This window comes from Mesocricetus auratus, unplaced genomic scaffold (assembly GCF_017639785.1).
Source record: "Mesocricetus auratus isolate SY011 unplaced genomic scaffold, BCM_Maur_2.0 Super-Scaffold_4256, whole genome shotgun sequence".
In the NCBI taxonomy this organism is placed as follows: domain Eukaryota; kingdom Metazoa; phylum Chordata; class Mammalia; order Rodentia; family Cricetidae; genus Mesocricetus; species Mesocricetus auratus.
The window spans coordinates 26539418-26559153 of NW_024429182.1; the positions used below are offsets into that span (position 1 = coordinate 26539418).

General features: G+C 42.5%; 1 protein-coding gene across 2 annotated transcripts in view; it reads left to right on the forward strand.

Moving 5' to 3' along the window:
* Lipa (lipase A, lysosomal acid type) overlaps positions 1–18754 on the forward strand; it is a 30223-nt gene extending 11469 nt beyond the window's left edge. For both annotated transcript variants that reach the window (XM_013116857.3, XM_005063675.4), the window contains exons 4-10: positions 2613–2811; positions 4026–4135; positions 5227–5363; positions 10491–10637; positions 11546–11617; positions 15999–16070; positions 16890–18754. In XM_013116857.3, the coding sequence (XP_012972311.1) occupies positions 2613–2811; positions 4026–4135; positions 5227–5363; positions 10491–10637; positions 11546–11617; positions 15999–16070; positions 16890–17123 (971 nt within the window). In that variant the 3' untranslated portion in view covers positions 17124–18754. The remainder of the gene's footprint in view (positions 1–2612; positions 2812–4025; positions 4136–5226; positions 5364–10490; positions 10638–11545; positions 11618–15998; positions 16071–16889) is intronic.
* Positions 18755–19736: the final 982 nt, after the last annotated feature.

The following is a 19736-nucleotide window of genomic DNA, read 5'->3' on the forward strand; positions in this document are numbered from 1 at the left end:
CAGTGAAGTGTCTGTCTCATAGTCACTCTGGGTTGTTTCATCACATAGTGTGCTTTGGCATAGGCTGCTTGGCTTGTCATGAACTGGCTGGAGACAGAACTAACATTTGTGTGCATGCCTCTTTGAGGTGAAATAGACCCGGACCTCGGTCAGTGTTGGCACACAGCTGGCTGAATGTTCTAGGGCCAGTTGCTTTCTCCTCATGTAGGTCACCTCATCTTTCACACGGATATGAAAAGGCAGGCCATATGTGACATGATTCCTCTAACATAATTGGTAGCTGTTTTGAAGAATATAACATTGATAAGCCATCCAGACTATAGAAGTTTGTTTGGGTTATTATGTGGGTAGAACTTGTTCAGAAAGCTCCTAGGCTGAAGTCTATCTCAGTGATGGTTGTGCAACCCTCACACATTGAGTTTGTCTGGAGTAGAGGTCCCGTTTGTTTGGGTGCTGAGCTCCGGTGAACTGGGTGGGTTATGTAGCCAATTCCAGATGATACAAGCCGAGGGGCAAGCTCCAGCTTTGTACCCCCTTGTATAGAAACATGGAAATGGGTACATACCACATTCATGATCCCTCTTACTGTTTTGCTTAGAATCTGCTGTGCAGAAGGATACACAATCCTTTTGTGGGCTATGCACACTCTTCCCAAACTAGCAAGGAACTTAAAGATGTCAGGCTGCAGAGGAGCCTGACAAATCCTGGGCCGGGTAAAGAATTCTGTCATTTAAGCTAATTCCTGTGCTAGGATCTTAACCTTCCCTAGGAACTGCAAGGACCCCCTCAACCTGGCAGTCTAACATCACTTACTGGCTCTGGATGCCAGCTATGAAGTGGAATCAATCCAGTGAGTCTTTATGTCTGGTGAAAACTGAGTTCTTTGTCCTGCTGACACACTCAACTTTGGCCTCCTTCCTCCTTGCCCTTAGTTTTATTTCTTCATTTGATCTCAGCTGGTTCCCCAAGACTTTCTGGAGCGAAGTAGCTTTCCATGCACACTTGTGTCTTAGGAGGCAGGACTTCCCCACACACCAAGTCTTCCTCTTATAAACCACAGTCCATGTCAAACCTGGCTTCACCCGAGATTCACCTCATCAAGCAGGCAGCAGTACAGTATACAGCCGTGAGGCTTCTGTTCCCAGCGTGCTTGGTGGTAGCTGTTTAGGTGACTAAACAGGATGAAGTCATTTTGCCTATCCTTGGCTAGAAAAATGAAACTTTAGGCTTTTTGTTGTTGTTGTTGTTGTTTAGTAGCTCCCAGAGGCAGGAATTTCAGTAATTTTTGTCACACCATTTTGTAATTTCAAACTTTTACTGATTATTTTTCATATCTGCCAAGGTGAGCTGAAATCTTCTGTGAAGGCGGGGACGGCTCGCCTAGCACAGTGGAAGCAGAGACTTTGCAGTAAGTGCAGTCTTGCTGACGAGCCTTAGAATGCCACTAAAAAGCAGAGAAGCTAAGGGACCCGGGGTTGGCCCATTTTCTCTTTCATCTTTCTCCAAGGCGGTGTTTTCTTTTGCTTTTATTCCTTGCTGTGTCACCAGTGCTGAGAAGGTCCTGTCACAGACTTGATGCTGAATAAAGGTTTGCTTGATAGTGCCTGCATAATCTTGGCCCTGTACATCTCTCGAGGTCTGGGCTGGAGGCGATGAGTTTGTACTTCCAAGTCTTTGTTCATCTTGTAGTTTGCCTCAAGAAGAGGTGAATAGAAGATAAATTCACAGACACTTTTTGAATCCATGTGTGCATTTTTTCTGTTTAACTTTTTTTTTGAGGATTTAATACATGAGCACATACATGTTTATCATATCAACCCTTCCCCTACCCCACAGTTCCTCTGCGTTCCCCTTCAGGTTCCCATCTCAAATTCATGTCTTCTTCTTCTGTAAGATTTTATTCTACATTGTCTTTGTTTTCATTAGACTTTGCTTTTTTAAATAACAGATTTAGGGTCACTTCAAAATCAAGCAGATGCAGGGTTGAGCAACCAACACTTCCAAATTTTGGCAATGAATAAATCTACTATAAACATCAGTAGGTACAGATTTCCCACACTCCTGGTCCTGTACAAGCATAGCCTCATCTTTTATGAACACCCTCCGCTGTTTACATTGGCATGTCACTGTCACTCAACATCTCTAGTTCTGTTCAAATGTTAGAAATGATGCACAAAGCTCCCCTAAGCACTCATGTGTGTTTCTGCCGTCCTCTTGCTCTTCATCTTGGCCAACAGTTGCCATTATCTCTGTTTAGCGTTCAGCCTTTGTTGCGGGAGTATAGAACCATCTTGTGTGTGACATTTTTCCTCCCAGTTTATTTTGCTTGGGATCATTGTGAGCACATTATAGAAACATTTTGCAAGATCACCCATATCTATTAAATTTTGTTTTGATGCTTAAGTCAATGGTTTGTTACCAGAAATGCAAAAAAGTGTAGTTTTGCTGCATCTTTGTCAACACTGTTTAAAGGAAACATGTCCCCCCAGCTTGTTAATCTGTTTCTGTTGCTCTATTTGCTTTGGTTTCTCTTAACTGTTGACTGTCTAGCAAGGCAACAAGTTTGCCCAGGAGATTGGATATATCACCTTCTAAACATCAATGTTTTTCAGGTCCCAGACCAGTTGTCTATCTTCAGCATGGCTTTCTGGCAGATTCTAGTAACTGGGTCACGAACCTTGACAACAGCAGCCTGGGCTTCATTCTGGCCAATGCTGGTTTTGATGTATGGCTGGGGAACAGCAGAGGAAACACCTGGTCTCGGAGACATACGACTCTCTCTGTTTCTCAGGATGAATTCTGGGCCTTCAGGTACATCACAGTCGGTTATGACTGGGCTTTGTGTCTTTAGCATCCTTCAGATAGACACATGGGAATCTAGCTGGGAGGTAGTGTATAAGGAAGCCAATGTCCTTTGAACAGTTGTGAAACTTGTCAGAAATTTAATAACCAATGTGAATAAATAAATTTGAATAAATAATTGCATAAGTGATTAGATTCAGCTAGGGATTCTTAAGTTATTCTGAATATTCCTGGCAATAGGGAGAAGTTGCTAGGTTAAATATCAGGCACCTTCACCCCTCACCCCCAGCATAACACATGTACTCACATGTTCATTTTCCTGCTCTCTCTCTCTCTCTCTCTCTCTCTCTCTCTCTCTCTCTCTCTCTCTCTCTTTCTTACTCTTGACTCTACCAATCAATTGTTGTATGACACTTGGCACAGCTATAAATGCCTGTGTCTGTTTCCTTATCTATAAAATGGGGTTGTTAAAGTCCCACCCCAAACTCACTGGGCCTAAAGTAAAGGATTCAGGGAAGGAGCGTCCACAGAGCCTGGCATAGTCCCAGTGCTTTCTAACAACTGGATTGTCATTTTCCTCTTCCTCCTTGTCCTCTTCCTCCCCTTTTTCCTCCTCCCCCTCCCCTCTCCTCCTCCCCCCCACACTCACACACACATACACACACACCTTCCTGGTTAAAGACTGCAGCTTAGTGTACCAGGTATTATAGAAGGCTGGCCCTGTAGATGCTTCCTTTTATAAAACTGGAGCCACCCTGGCCATGAATCACTAGAGTGAGAACTTTTACCAAAAGGCATGTATTAGAAAATGTTTATTGTAACACTGTTTATAATAACGGGTGCTCAAATACACGCCAGCAGTAAATTCAATGAACCAAGTGTGGTGTAGTAACATAATAACATGAGCTGTAGTCATGTACCAACATGGAGGGAGCCAGTTATGGAAGATGATATGTTATATGATCCCATTTACAGGAGACATGCAAACTGAATCAGGCTAATTTATAAATGTGAAAAATTAGAGGTGGTACCTTCAGGAGGTCCAACTAGAAGGGCACGCAGGGGAACTTCCTTGGTCCTAGACATAGTCAGTGTTCTGAACTTGTGCATACTTTTCCAGCCGTGTTCAGTGTGTGCTAACACACCGCATGCCAAGTATCTGTGTGCAGTTCTACTTTTGTGTGCTGTTTCAGTTGAAGAGTCCTTTGTCTTTTGGATTATAGTTTTGATGAAATGGCAAAATATGACCTACCTGCTTCCATTAACTACATTGTGAATAAAACTGGTCAAGAACAAGTGTATTATCTGGGTCATTCTCAAGGCACCACTATAGGTATGTATATAATAAAGAAGGAAAAGGCAACATGTCTTTGAAGTGAAGTAATGCTACACAAAAATGATGTTACTTCAAATACAGTTTTTTTAATGCCAAGCAGAAATCATGAACATAGCAAGAAATTCTCAGTAGAAATCTACAGAAATTCAGAATTTAGTATAAGTCGTTAAGTATCTTAAAATCGAAAGAACTGATATAAGCTACATTTGTTGTGTTTTCTAATGTAACCAACATAGGGAGGTGAGAGGGTGACATTTTCTGTCAGAAACCTAAAAGGGTCAGTAAGAAAATATACTTTAAATCTTCAGTGCCGGGCTAGGGTGCAGCTCAGTGTGGAGTGCTTGCCTAAGAGGTTTGAACCCCAGGATCTAACCCTAGTACCACCTAAAATAAATAAATCAGTAATTAAAGAAATAAAGTTAAAGGAGACATAACTAGCTACAAGACGACAGATTTTTAAAGCTATTCTGCCATTTGGTGTTCACTAACACCTTTGGGTTCATGGCGCATGATCAACGTGGAGTACACTCTGCAAAGAGATTAGCAAAGTGATTTTCAGGGTATTAGCATGTTACATTGCCTCGCCCTCCAGAAAATGGAGCTGCATGTTCTTCATTTCCATTACTTCTTTTATGACTAGGTGACTTGTCTAAAGTCCGTTGTTTCTAAAGTGTCCTAGAGACAAGTAGCATGGGGAGATCTGAGAGAAATGTAAGTGCTATTTTACAGTGAGGGACGTCTGAGTGTGGCTTTCCAGTTACTGGTGTTCATTCTGTGTGGATGGTCTGCAAATTAGGGATGGGAAGGGAGGTAGAAGTGTGGAGCTGTAGAGATTCACAGTGCTTTGGGAACAGGGAAGACTTCTTGGCTCTCCGACCCTGGACCTCTTTCCATGCATATTGTAGGCTGAAATCTGGACCTAAATTCCGTGTTTCTGAGCCAGAATGTCTTAAGAGCCTTGTTCAGCTCTTCAACTTGTGTGGCTCTGGGCTTCCTCTGTAGGGCATAATGCATGACCCCTCTGCTTTTGATTTTTTGGTTTTTTTGAAGAAGTACTAGAAGATCTAATTCTTTCTTTTGCCCCACAGGTTTTATAGCATTTTCACAGATACCTGAGCTGGCAAAGAAGATTAAAATGTTTTTTGCCTTGGCCCCTGTGGTGTTTCTCAATTTTGCCTCGAGCCCTTTGGTGAAGATTTCTAAGTTGCCAGACGTTATTATTGAGGTACTTGGGTCACAGCCATCTCCCTTCTCCTCACATTCTCTTCTGAGCTAAAAAACTGGTCACTTGAGACTCAGCAGTGTCCTCTGTAGATGGTTATTACTGAGCAGTGGGTGTTCTTGCCTTCACACCTCCTCCTGCAGAGGCACCCAGGGAACCATATTATTATCTAGACACGTAACTGCACGTATTCATAGTTAACATGTTAGTTCAGGTCCCTACCTACCATACAAAGAAGGTACAAGGAAGGTTTTGAAAAAGTAGCTTAAGCCTTCATAGAGTTGCGTTTCATCTACAGGGCAATTAGGTAGACAGGAGTAGACAGGAGATAGGAAACAAGAGGTATGCCATTTCTATGTGCCTGTCCCTAGCCATGCTCAAAATGATCTAAGGAATTATTTGGCCCCCAAGCTCTAGGGCTAAACACTCGTTCCAGGGGGCAATAGCACTCATGAGGTGGAGTTTAAGCTCATTAAGAATAGACGTCCTTTATTCCTGTATTATATGTTTTATAAACACACACTCACATTCAATATAGCATTATATATAGTCATATGCCGTGTATGGGTTTTTGATGATTTGGTTGTGAGTTTAACTTTATGGCTAAGCCATATTTCCAGCCCTGAAATGTTTCTTTTTTTGTTTTTGTTTTTTTGAGACAGGGTTTTACTATGTAGCTTTAGAGTCTGTCCTGGAACTCGCTTTGTAGACCAGGCTGGCCTCAAACTTACAGAGGTCTGCCTGCCTCTGCCTCTTGAGTGCTGGGATTAAAGGTACACTACCACTGCCTGACTGTAATGGGGTTTTGACAATGAGGAATAACACATTGAATTTTGGTCCCAACAGATTACAGTGAAACTGAAAACTTCCTATCAACTAGTGGTAGCCAACATATAATTCACATATCTGTGGTCGTGTTAGCATATAAAAATCTATGGTCACAAGAGTTATATAAAACTGTAGGACAAATAGTTATGCATAGTATTTATGTCAGAGTTGGCTTTAACTGCCAACTTGACACAACCTAGAGTCATCTGAGAAAAAAAAGTCCTAAATCACATTGGCCTGTGGCATGTCTGTGGGTGATTGTCTTGACTATTAATACAGGAAGTCTCAGCCCACTGTGGGCAACATCATCCCTGTGCAAGTGGTCCTAAGTGTTAGTCTGTGAACCAGCAAGAATCTCTGTGGTTCCTACCCTGATTTCCCTCTGTGATGAAATCTAGATCTAGATTTGTGTAAGGATACAATGTGATGGATGCACAAGGCTAATGTTACTTGAGAACTTGAGTCTTAGAACTAACCTCTGCTATTAAGTGACTCATTACTTAGAGGTAGGTGTAACATAACTCTCTGTCTCTCTTTTGAGGCATAAATCTAATTAATCTTAACAATAAAAACCAGGAGTTAGATATCAGGGGAGAAACTTGAAAGATCAGCGAGGAAGCAGAGAAGCCACAGTTGCTATTTACCTCTTCTGTTTCTCCATCCGAAAGAGATCCTGGCCTCTATGATTAACTACTGGCTAGCTCCACCCTCTGACTCCAAGCAAGCTTTATTTGTTAGAACATGAACAAAATACCACAGAACACTCCCTCTTTTCTCTCAGGTTATTTACAATCTTTTACAGGAAAACGTACCGTGCCCTTAATGAAACCCTGAATGAGGTAGAAGGATTGTAATGTTACACTTCATTGTCTTTGTAACTGCTGTACAGTAAGTTTTGGGTTACAAAGAGCTACAGTTAGTCAGACTCTTGTGGTAGGAATTCATTGTATATCAGCAAACATGCTGATAACATTTTGTTTTGTCTTCGTTAATAGAAGTATTGATTTGCATTACTAATACTTCAGAAATTACCAGTACTTCTTGAACACTAGGCCTCCTCCCTAATATCTTCTTTAGAATTACTCAGTTTGGTGGTCTTTTCCTACAGCCCCCAGATATGAATTTATGCACATAGAGATGCACCAAGAGAAATACAGATGGTATCGAACTCTTAGATTGTTCTGCAGATTGTGTATTTCTCCCATGGAGAGCTAACCTGTTAATCGATTTCCTTATTAACTGCTGCATAGGAAGTTTTTGATTATGAAAACCTGCTATTAGTTAGTTGACTACTGTGGTAGACATCCAGGCTGGTGGAGGAGCTCTAGACTGGATGCAGGAGAGTGTGCTTGCTGCTGTAGGAATGCATGTTATAAATCTAGCTTGTTCCTTAGAGTTTATGAGTTAGTTTTGTAAATCTAAAAATGCCACACCTTCCTCCATCCCCCTGTAGAAGTGTTGTTTTGTAAAATCGGAGTGGAGATCAGGGCTCTGTGTTTTCATAGAACATTCTCTATGATTTCTGATGAAGACTATGGGCATGGCATCTGGGAATAACGGTTTAGACTTGAGTACTTTCTGGCACACACTGGGAAAGGCAGAAACAAAATCAAATGAACAATAGCCAAATGAACAAATATTCCTAAACTGTTGAATTAAGCTGCTGTGAAAAATACATGTTGCTTTTGTGGAAGTAAAGTGTTCCCCTCTAATCCTTTGAAATAATAGAAAAATGCAATTTACAAACCTATCAAAGTCAATATGATCATGCCTACAAATATTTAAGACAAATTTCCCTTTATCTGTATATGTCACATGCATGGATGTGGTTTTCTGTAGAGTTTGCCACAGCAGTAGTTGGGTCAGTGGTTCTGAGACACTATTGGTTGGGGACAAGGTATCCTTCATCAGCCCAAAGGAATGGTGGACTGTGATGTGGGCCTGTGGGTACATCATCTGCTAAATAGAGAGCTTCAAAAATATGTGCAGTTGTCACAACGAGTATTATGTAGACACTAAGGCAAGAGCTGCGAGTGGACTAGCTTTCCATATCACACAACCTTTTCTCCATGAGGAATTTACTTCCTGGTCCTTTTTAGCTACTTCTTGTGTGGCTGTTCTGGCAAAGATCATTCAGACCTGATGTCTGTTTTCAGAAGATTGACTTCACAATGTGCTGCCTAGTTTTTATGTACAGGCTGCAGTCATTTGGGAAGAGTAAACTCCAACTGAGAGATTTCCCTTGCCCCACTGGCATGTAGGCAAGCTATGGGGGGCATTTTCTTAATTAGTGATTGATGCAGGAGAGAACAGCCCATTGTAGGTTGTATCATCCCCAGACAGGAGGTCCTGGACGCTAGAAGAAAGCAGACTGAGCAAGCCATGAGGGAACAAGCCAGTAAATGACGCTCTGTCATGACTTCTGCATCAGTTCCTGCCTCCAGGCTCCTGGCCAGTGCCAATTCCTACCCTGACTTCCTTATATAATGGACTGTGATTATGGACTGTAAGCTGAAATGAACCATGTCTTCCCCTAGTTGCTTTGTGATGGATTTTATCACAATAGAAATCCTAACTAAGATAGACAGAGGTCACAGGTATATCTATGGATGGACCAGTTTCCTGGAAGAAACCTGAACACAAAAGTATGCACTTAAATTAGTGGGATAGTTATACTGCAGATCAAATAACTGACATTTCTTAATGGGAGGAAATAAAGAAGCTATGTTTCACCATTCTGTGGATTAGTGGTAAGCCAGAACAAGAACAAATAGTTGTTGCATAGAGTGCTGAGCTCAGCATGAACATTCAGTTTTGTCAAGGTTGTTGATATTTCCCAGTCTTCTAGGTATAGTGGCAGAGAAGGCTGCATGCACGTGCAGCTTCATGCATGTGTGTTTACAGCTGCCCTCTGCTGCCCTCCTAGATTCCACAGGCAAATGCGTTGCATGTCTTGTCCCTCCTGCTGGTGTGCTGGTGGCCTTTGGCCAGTTTGCTGTAGAAGCATCTTCCTAGTTTCTGTCTTCATCATCAGTTGATGTTTTATCTGTGTCCATGTCTATCTCTGTGGCCAGATGCCTCTTCTTTAAAAGGACACTAATCATGTCACAAGAAGGCCTGACCCCTGTTTCATTTGAGTCATCTGAAAAGACCTAGTCTCTAACAAGGCCATTCTCAAATGCTGACACTTAAGACTTCAATGTTTGCCTTTTAAGGGGACATAACTCAACCCATAACATTTCCTTTGTGGATACTTGGGTTTTCCATTCTTGTTTGTCCTAGCGTGGGTGGGTTGAGCAAGAGTGCAAAGGGACAGATCTGAGTTCCGTGTAAGGAGGACCTGTCTCCTGCTGTACAGTACAAGAAGATATGCCTTGAGAATGTAGTGATGGTCCCGACTGTACTTGAACCCAGATCCAGTGACTATTGGTTGGGGACAAGGTAGACTAAGAATTGGTAAACTTCTTTTATAAAAGTGGGCCAAGTGGTTTCTGTTGAATATTCCTGTCTACCAAAGCCAGGGATAATTCATACTGTGGCTATATTCCACTAAAACTTACAAAACCTTTGTGGTGCTGGGGGCAGGGGAAGTGGGAAGTAATTAACTGGTTATTGGATTCAGAGTAATTATTTAATGGGTGTAGATTCAAGGGTTCTGGAAGTGGATCATAGGGATAACCACACAAGCGTGACCGTGCTTGCCACTGAACTGAACAGTTAAAAGTGCAAATGAGAAATTTCAAGTGTTTTACCACCATAAACATATTTCTTAATAAATTAACAATAGTTGTCATGGCGGCTCACACCTATAATCTAAGCCTTTGAGAGACCGAGGCAGCAGGATTCTCAGGAGTTTGAGGCTAGCCTGGGATAATTACGAGGCCAGCCAGGCCTATCCAACAAGACCCTGCTTTGAAACAAATAAATAGTGAACAGCATGCAAGGGGGCTGGCTGTAGCCAATAGTGGATTAAGGGAAACATGCTTAGTCAGATCCTCAACAGCTGTTTGGGAAAAGCCCTTCAACAAATGATCATCTCCCTTTATAATGGTCTGGTATAAAGGAACATAGATTTCTGTCTCTGCCTTTTTATTTAGGGAACTTAAGCACATGTCTCTAAGCACATCTTATTTAGCCCAGGAATAACTCACAGGTTTCCTGCTTGGAATGTCAGTTGATTGCCATTGTGTCCTGGAGGCCCCTTGTGGAGACCCTTGTATGTCCGTATTTCTGAAGGGATGTTGAAGATGGTCCATCAGGTTGAAATGCTGACCCATTCTTGGGCTTCCTTCTATTTTGCAGGATTTGTGTGGACACAAACAGTTTTTACCCCAGAGTGCCATCCTGAAATGGCTGGGCACTCATGTTTGCACTCACGTCGTCCTGAAGGAGCTTTGCACAAATCTCTTCTTTCTTTTATGTGGCTTCAATGAGAAGAATTTAAATACGGTATGTCCATTGACACTGAGACTTATCTCAGCTGTCAGTTATTAGCTCTGGATGTGCTTATTTGTATGAGGGATGTAGGCCTGGACCCATCAGACATTCGAGTCTTTCATTTCAGAACACAGTCATCAGCTTTAGCAAGTGGTACCTCTATTGCTGCCTTTGAGCTCACTCCTGCTAGCTTCCGACACCACCTATATAGGAACAAATAATGCACGGGCCAATCACAAGTCATAATATTTATATAACGTTCATTCTAGAAGTATGTTCTATTAAAAAAGCTGTATGTGTTTAAACCCAGATCATCATATACACAGAGATATATACTACATGCATTAGCATATATTTGTCTATGCATATGTATTTATGTTTGTTATGAAGTGTAAATCTCTGGCTTACAGTATGCCTATGTTTCTAAATGTATTTATCCTTCAGGGTGTTGAATTCTGAAGACAGGTTTTAAAACTCTGGAGTGCAGGCAGGCATGCAGGTGCATCCCTGTAACCCAAGAACTTGGGTGGGGAGCCTGGGGCAGGAGGATCTTAGTTCAAGTCTGAGTTATCTAGTCAGAGCCTGCCCTCCCCCATATTCTGCAAATGAAGGTGGTAGAGACACTTAAAAAGTGGGATTTTCATTTTTTCCTGTTGATTGAAGGAAGACTTTAGATTTCCAAAGTTTGGAAATTTAGGGAAGCGGAAGGAGAGAAAAATGACCTGGGATTGCAGCCTGCATGCACCTTGTTGCATTTACCTAACGCTTGCTTTTCCCTACTCTGCAGGTGTCTGAGAGATTAATATTCTGAAAAACTGTGTATAGATTTGCATTATTTTATCCTTTGGAGAGGAACACGTGTTAATGGGTATCACCTTAACACTGTTTTCATTTTGTAACTCATCATATTCATCTTTCAGTCTAGAGTGGATGTGTATACATCACACTGTCCTGCGGGAACCTCGGTGCAAAACGTCTTACACTGGAGCCAGGTAAGCATGCCAGGGGGTCGGGGTCAGCTGGGCACATGCAAAGTCAATATTGAGTAAAACTGGTACTGTGTTAGCCATGGATCCCCAGAGTAGTCTTCTGTATGCCTTTCCCAAACGAAAACAGCAGGTCAGATCTGTTTCCTTCCTGCAGTCCTGGGCGCTTGTCACTGAGTTGGGGCACGTTAGTCATCTTCCATGCTGAACTCTGTGTTGCACATGGGCTCACTCAGCAGTGATCAGGCCTGAGGTTTGCCTTCTTCTCTCCCCACTTCTTTCCCCTTTGCTTTCCTGGCAGATTTCCATGTCCCTTTCCTATGCACCCCCCTTTTCCTCCCTATGTTTTATTGTGCACCAGACTTACTTTATTTCTTATTTGATACAATATGATTTTCCGGGGGTAGAAGCTGTCATGTCAGCACTCATCCATGAATACAGTGTTTCTGGAACATGAGTGGATAAGCCAGAACCAAAGCAATCATGTATGGTAACGGGGGTCACTAAGGCAGAAGAAGAATTTTGATCATTTTATCACATAAGCAATGTGTGTCGGTTCTAGAGCATTTAGAGTTCACATGTAGGTCAAAAAGAATAGTATCTTAAAATGGAAATGAAATTATTCTAGTAATCCCAAACAGACAGTAAGTACACATTTAAGGCAGGAAATGTCTCTGCATTTGCTTTGTGCCTCTCACTGAAACATTTCAAAAAGAAGAAGTTACAGTAGAATATTTGACGTAGAAGGAGATTGGCTTTTTCCCTGCTAATGGCCTTACAACGTGGTTCCCCTTTTGCACTTGACATTAAGGGAGGATGTACTTCCAAGTCTTACAGCATAGTCTTGAGAATGGTCTTCTCCAGCTAATCTTATCCTGAATGTGAAATACTTTGCTGGTTATGGTTCAAACCAAGATGCTCTAAAGGTGTCTTAGCTTCTAAGCACAGCACAGACAGCACTTGCACCGGAAACACTGTGTCCTTAAGGGTAACATTTGATTTCTGACTCTTTAATTAATCCTACTTGTTCCTGCTGGGCAGTGATCAAGGTTATGGTATTTTTTCTATTTTTGAATGAAATTATTTATATTGAAATAATTTTATTTGTACTTTAAAAATAAAAACAACATGAGCAAACCAAGCACTTGTTCCTGTTGCATCTGATGGATGAAATCTAAAAAGGAAGACAGAGGTCTGGGATGCTCAGTGTTCTTTGAAGCATCGTCAGCCCTGTCATGGAAAGAGGAATCCGGTGGTAGGTGTGTGTGTGTGTGTGGGCAATTCAGGGAAGAAGGAAGGTGGTGTCTGGCTGCTTTGATTCAGAATGCTTTTTAGCCTTATATTCCTCTCTCCGCCCCATCTCCCTAGTGCTGGGATTAAAGGTGTGCCACCACCACCACCACCTGGCCTCTGTGCTTAACTAGCTCCACACTCTGATCTCCGGGCAAGCTTTGTTAGAGCACAAACAAAATATCCCCACACTGGAGAGTCTGTACCTAGGCTTTTTATTTTTGCATTTTTATTGAGATGTAAGTGACATAGTGCTACATTGTACAACTTGATGCATTTGGCATAACCTGTAATGCCATTGCCTCAATATCATAGGAAACATCCCTGCCACCTCCAAAAGTGCCCTCATGTTCCTAGGTAAATCCTTCCCCCACAACAACTGGTCTGCTTTCTGTTACTTTATTTTGCCTTTCCTAGAGTTCATGTGTATAATAGAATGTATTTGTTTGGTTTTGCCTGGTTGTTTTGCTCAAGGTAATTATTTTGAGATTATCCCTGTCATATGTATCAGTAGTTCAGTCCTTTTTAGTCACAAGGATCTGTATTTTTAGAAAATCTGTCCACCACCCTCTTCTTCTACTAGCCAAGTATGCAAGTCCATTCGGAATGGCATAGAACGCTCTCTGTCTTGCCACGGAGATCTAACTGAAGAAGTGTGGCCTGTGACACTGGCTGACATGACCTGAGCTGCTCTCTCACAGGCTTCTCTTTAAGGAGATGCCTCTTAGGTTATTGAAGTGTCAGGAAAGCTAAATGCAGGTGATGTGCCGTGGCTTAGAAGAGGAGTCCCCAGAATGCAAGTTGTCCATGCCATGACTGCAGCATACATTTGCCATTTAAACGATGCTTTAGACCTCGGGTAGCACTCGAATTCCTAATGCCTTTCTTTCAGCTCCTTGCTACTCTCAAGTATATTTCTGTTTATGATCATTTGTTTTCTTCATATGTTCTCATGCCCCTGACATGTGTGAATATTTTACTTCTCTATTTGGACATTTCTCAAAAGGCCCCATTTCTGTCACCTCAGAAATCCAATGCATTCCCAAAGATGTCTGCCAGCTGGCTGAGGCACACTGAAGGCAGTTAGTGAGCTACTTGGCAGCTTAGTGGCCACCAGCAGCTTGTGTGTGGTATGACACATGCTTCAGCAATTCACAAGTAACCATTCGGCCTGGCCTTTCAGGGTCCCTTGGTCGTGTTGAAACTGTGGCTGCCCCGAGTCCATGCTAGGTCATCGTCACAATAGAGCCTCCCTTCGTCCTCAGTGTCCTAGGCCCCCACCGGGCACTGGATTTGGGAGAGAGCAGTTGCACTGGCTGTATCCCTAACATCTGTTCTGATTCCAGGCCCTCTCGTCTGCCCCTTTAAGCAGCTGGCCAGGGTCAAAGACTGCAGGTTGAGGGCCATAGATAGAATTGCTTTCTGGCCAAGTTGACCTTGTGGTTTCGGCATTTTCCAAATCCATGACACAGCAGAGAGGGCATTGTGCCCTTTGCCCTCCTGCTCACTGTGATCTCTGTCAGTACGGGAGTTATTTTGTACAGCCATTTCCCAGTGTTTTCTTGTTACTTCTCTCCCGCTGTGCTCTGTGGTCAGGTGGCCTCAGCTGGTGCTCAGCTCTAGTTCCTCCCTTTTTCTTTTGATTTACTCCAGTCCATGGGATGTCACCCATGCAGGCTAGATCTTCCATCCTCCGCAGATGAGCCTTCCTGCAAGCATCCTCATAGACACAGACATGCCTAGAGGGGTTTCTTAGTTAATTCCAAATTTAGTCAAATTGACAATCAAGGTTATAACCATAGCAGCCTCCAAGCCGAATCTGACAAACTTACAACCGGGTCCCACTAACCAGACCTGTTCTTGTCTGTCCCCTCCAGACTGCTGCCCAGAGCTTGGGTACTTATCCCTCTTGGAAGAGGCCTGTCTCAACCTAGCTGTACAGCACTAGCCACACTACTGAAGAGACCAATGAAATAGATGTCTAGGCTTATCCCACATCTATCCAGAACCGGAATTCTGAATGTGTTCCTAGGATCTGCATATTAATAACTACTTCAGATCATTCTGATACCATCCACTGTTTGAAACTTCCTGCTTTTTGTTAAAAAAAGATGTACATTTGATTAACTTTGTAAAAACAGTGCAGGTTGCTTGCACTCCTAAGCGATGCTGAGCACACTAAATTCAGGCTGAGCTGCAAGCTGTTTCCTACCTCCCTGGTGCTTTATACACATGCATGAAGTAAACTAAAGTCTGCATACTGTGTCAGTCCAGGCTGCACTGGGGAATTTTCACTTGCAATTAGAGATAGAAGTAAATGCATTCATAGCAACTGTAAGTCTGTCTATATTTTTCTCAGTATGTCAAACATCAACCTCTAGTCTCCATATATATTCCAGTGTGTGTCACACACACACACACATACGTGTTCACATGTATACGCTCACAAAATCTAAACAAATAATGCACATAGATAAGTAGGATAGATAGGAAACAACCGTATTTTTGTACAGTCAGGCATTTCTTAAGGAGAGGTTTACATTTTGGTAGCATTTCACTAAGCAATTGCATTTTTGTTTGAATACCATAGGACATACTGAACACAAAGTATGATAGTTATAATGTCATTTCGTGGTACAGTCTTACTGGACCACTGTTGGACATACAGTAACTGATCACAGTCTGAAGCATCAGTATATATATACACCTCTAAGTAAAATCACTACCTCTTTGAAAAAGCCCAAGAAGCAAATTTTAGTGGAAAAGTCCACACAGATAAAGTCCATCTCATGGTAACTCTTTTGGTCATAGCTGTTTTCTCAACCATTCCGTCAGAAAGAGGCCAGCCTGGTCTACAAAGTGAGCTCCAGGACAGGATTGTTGCACAGAGAAACCTTGTCTCAATCCCTCACCAAAATTGCGTGTGTGTGTGTGTGTGTGTGTGTGTGTGTGTGTGTGTGTGTGTATAGAAAATTTGGAAGTGAAGAATAAACCTGGATTTGTTTTTTGAGGACCTGATTGACTCTATCAATCTATGATCTTATCTCTAACTTCATTGTCTGCTAACTTTTTTTTCTTCAAAATTTCTTGTTTTTAGATTGCTAGACACAATAAGCTTCAAGCTTTTGACTGGGGAAGCAGTGCCAAGAATTATTTTCATTACAACCAGGTAAATTTTTAATTAAAATGAGCTTTTGGCTTCTAGAACTCCACTCGGTTGGGCTCAGCTGCGGAGTGGGTGGGTGATGGGGAAGTGTTGTCAGCAGAATTGGCTCAGCAAGGTGTTTTCCCTGAGTCCACTTGGAGATTTCTAGATCTGTCAGTGGAATGGTGCAGGTCTCCTCTCTCCACCCTTTCTGGCTGTAGATAAAGGGCCACTGGGGTTTGGTAGGATCATAAGCATACACTTTAGAACCAGGACGCCCTGGGCTGTTGCCAGCTTCCGGGAGATGAGACCTCAGACACATTACATGACTTAAGCCCTTTCTCTTTCTTCCCTGTGCAAATAAAATTTCCACTTTTGAGCACTGAGTTCCCTGAAATATGAAAATATTTCTGGTTTTCTTAATTCTTGAAGTAACCCTTGTTGTTTCTGACTTTAAGTTTAGAGAATTGAGCCATGGAGGACTTGTGTGGCTTTTCTTATATTCAGAGGGAGGATGTAGGAGGATCTGAGCGCAGAGCTCCTTCTTGCTCAGTTGGGTCTTGCATCCACATCCGAGGATAACCTTGGTACTCACTGAGGATTAAATAATCCCTACAATGTGGCAGAGGGGAACATCTCTGCAGCGACAGTTCTTTCCTTGTAAAGACTACCTGAAAAACATAATGAAAGGATTCTCAAAATGTGTAACTCTTTGTTTGTTTGTTTTAATTTCAGATCAGACTTACTAGACACTTATTATTCAAAGGAGATTGCATTTACTATATTCTTAAAAATTATGACAATTGCCAAGGTTTCTGTGAGTCTTTTTTTTTTTCCTTATAGAGCTACCCTCCCTTGTATGACTTAAAGGACATGCCTGTACCCACTGCTTTGTGGAGTGGAGACCATGACTCGCTGGCAGACCCCAGTGATGTCAACATCTTACTGACTCAGATCTCCAACTTGGTGTACCACAAGCGCCTCCCTGAGTGGGAACATCTGGATTTTCTCTGGGGTTTGGACGCCCCCTGGAGGATGTATAACGAAATAGTCACTCTACTGAGGAAATACCAGTGAAAGCCAGACTTGAGATATGTACCCTTTAGTAGGGCAAAAGGATGTTTGCTTCATTTCTTCAAAATACTTGTGTTTTCCTTGCCTAAATCTCTTGTTTTATATGCAAGAAGATGATGGCTTTGAGGATATCCGTGCTCTCTAGTTAGTTAGAAGCACTCTAGTTGTCTTATGCTTATGACTAACAATCTAGCGTCACAGCCAGTGATGCCTTTGGAAGTCTTTAAAAGATGTAGGTGATGTGTGAAAATGTCATTGTAATCATTATGTTACTTTTTAACAATTGTTTTTGGTGTAAGCGTGCCACTTATATGTGTGTGCTATGCGCTGGCCAGATCTGTCTTGTGTGGAGATCAGGGCTAGCATCAGGACGTCTTCTTCAGACACTCATCATCTTAATTTTGAGGCAGGGTCTTTCACGGAACATGGAGCTTGCCATTTCAGCTAGACTGACTGACCAATGAGCCTCCAGGATCTGTCTGTCTCCAGCTTCCCTCTCACCAATGCTGGGCTTATAGGTACATGATGCCCCACCCAGTATTTTTACTTTGGTTGTAGGGGTATAAACTCAGGTTCTCAGGCTTGTGGAACAAGCACTTTTCCCACCAAGCTATCTCCCCAACCCCTCCGTAATTTAAAAGCTATGCAGTTACCTTTCTATTACCACCAGACACAAGTAAGAGCATATAGGACACTTCAAGTTATCATTTTTGTTAGCACAGACAAATCTGTCTCTGATTTGAACTCAGTATGAAGAATACCTTGTTCTGAGCTTGACATGGGCCCTCAGGAAACTGAGGCAGGAAGACCGATGCTAGGTTTGAGGCTTATCTAGAGAGTGAGACTTTATCTCAAAAAACCAAAGACAGAGGAAAAAAGCAAAACCAAAGTGCTCAGTTACCATCTTCTTGTCTTAGATGCTCTCCAGTCCAGTGTTCCTGTGTTTACCTGCCTAAACAACATTTTTCCTGCACTAACTATCTAGTCAAATCAGTGTTACTCCAGCCTTGTCAGCAATATTCTTTCTTCAAGTTTTATCAAACCTCAATAACAAGTGTTTAGCAAATATTCATATTTTTTAGGCCAAGTCAAGAACAACAACAAAGCCAAGAATCATGAAAAGCCAGATTGCACTGAATAAAAAAAAATCTCTTGTAAACACCTTGAAGGTTGGTGTACTCAGCTGTGTGTGTTCCTAGGTGGCAGGCCATCAGGTCACTTTTCTGTGAAGAAACATCCTGTGGAGGGGCAAACCACTAATTTTCCAGAAGTGAGTGTGCAGCTCCTGTGATGGTGTCTGTGTGAAGCCAAAGGCGGCTGCTTGTCACAGGCATCCTGGTTCATTTTTCCTACAAATGAACTGGATGCTTTCAGATCAAAGTTCAGCTCAGGAATTCTATTCTGCAAACCAGTGTTGTATGCATTGTGTTGTGTGGAGGAGGCCCGTGTTTGTGTGTCTGCTCACTATTGTCAGCTGAATGGTAGTCGATGATAAGTTTTCTCACCTAGTTACCTTAGAGGCAGCAGTATTACTTGATGTTGGCTCATACATGCAAGCAGCATGATACAACTCTGTAACATTTTAAAGGTTCATATTTGAACTTTTCAATAAAGTCCAGCCTCACAGGCCTGAACTGTTGTGTGGTGGTGGTTGCTTTTTAATGGCTAGCCTATACTTTATCTATTTTTTTTTTTTTTGGTCAGGATTCAGGATTTTTTTTTTTCTTTGCTCTCATTCTCCCTCTTGGAAACCTCACTCACCTGGTCCATGAATAATTTGCCGGGAGAGAAGGGGATCCTGGGCCAAAAGGGGGCTGGGGCTGGTTGCACAGTCTGTGCTAGTGAGGCTCTGAATTCAGACCAGGCAATAATGAAGCCCTTCCCCAGCAGTGGCTAGTTAGTATCTGTCACTTCCTTCCTGAGGCAAATAAACAGCTGACAGAGACAGTCCATGCCTTAGTGCCATGCCTTAGTGCCCTCCCCCAAACAAGACAAAACAATAAAGCAGATCAGAGGGCTCAAACTACCATGCACTTAAGTACAGAGGCTACACCAGCCATTCATCTTTGGGTACTCACAACTGAGTCTTCGTTGTAGTGACCATATGGGGACTAACAAGATGGGCACATGCTTTGATTTAGACAAATGAAGTTAGAACAGGTGACACCCAGGTAGCTCCAAAGACCGTCATTGTGATTTTTTTCTTGCAGCCTCTGAAAGGACTAAATTGGTCAAGGCAGAGGGTGTGCCTCCTGTAGAGTCACCCTCTTCCCTGGCCACAGGTCCCCCAAGGAGCCCTTCCTTCTCCATTGACCAAGGCAAAAGAGCTTTGTCAATGAGATATAGAGCTGAAAGAAAGAGGCGGGGAGTTGGAATTGCTGGCTGTCATTTCCCCAAGAGTGGAGAGCATTCTAGGGAGGGCCATAAGTGACTCGGGGTTTCCAGCTGCAGCTGCTATTAAAGGGCTTCCCAGGGTCCTTGAGAGTGTGTGAGTTAGTCCAGTTCCTCCAGATGGCAGGATGAGCAGTGGTGCTCAGGCCGTACTTTCTACCTGTCTGGTCTCCGTCTTTTCAGACTTTGCCCTGAGAACTTTAGAGGGTGGTTGAGTCTAAAAGT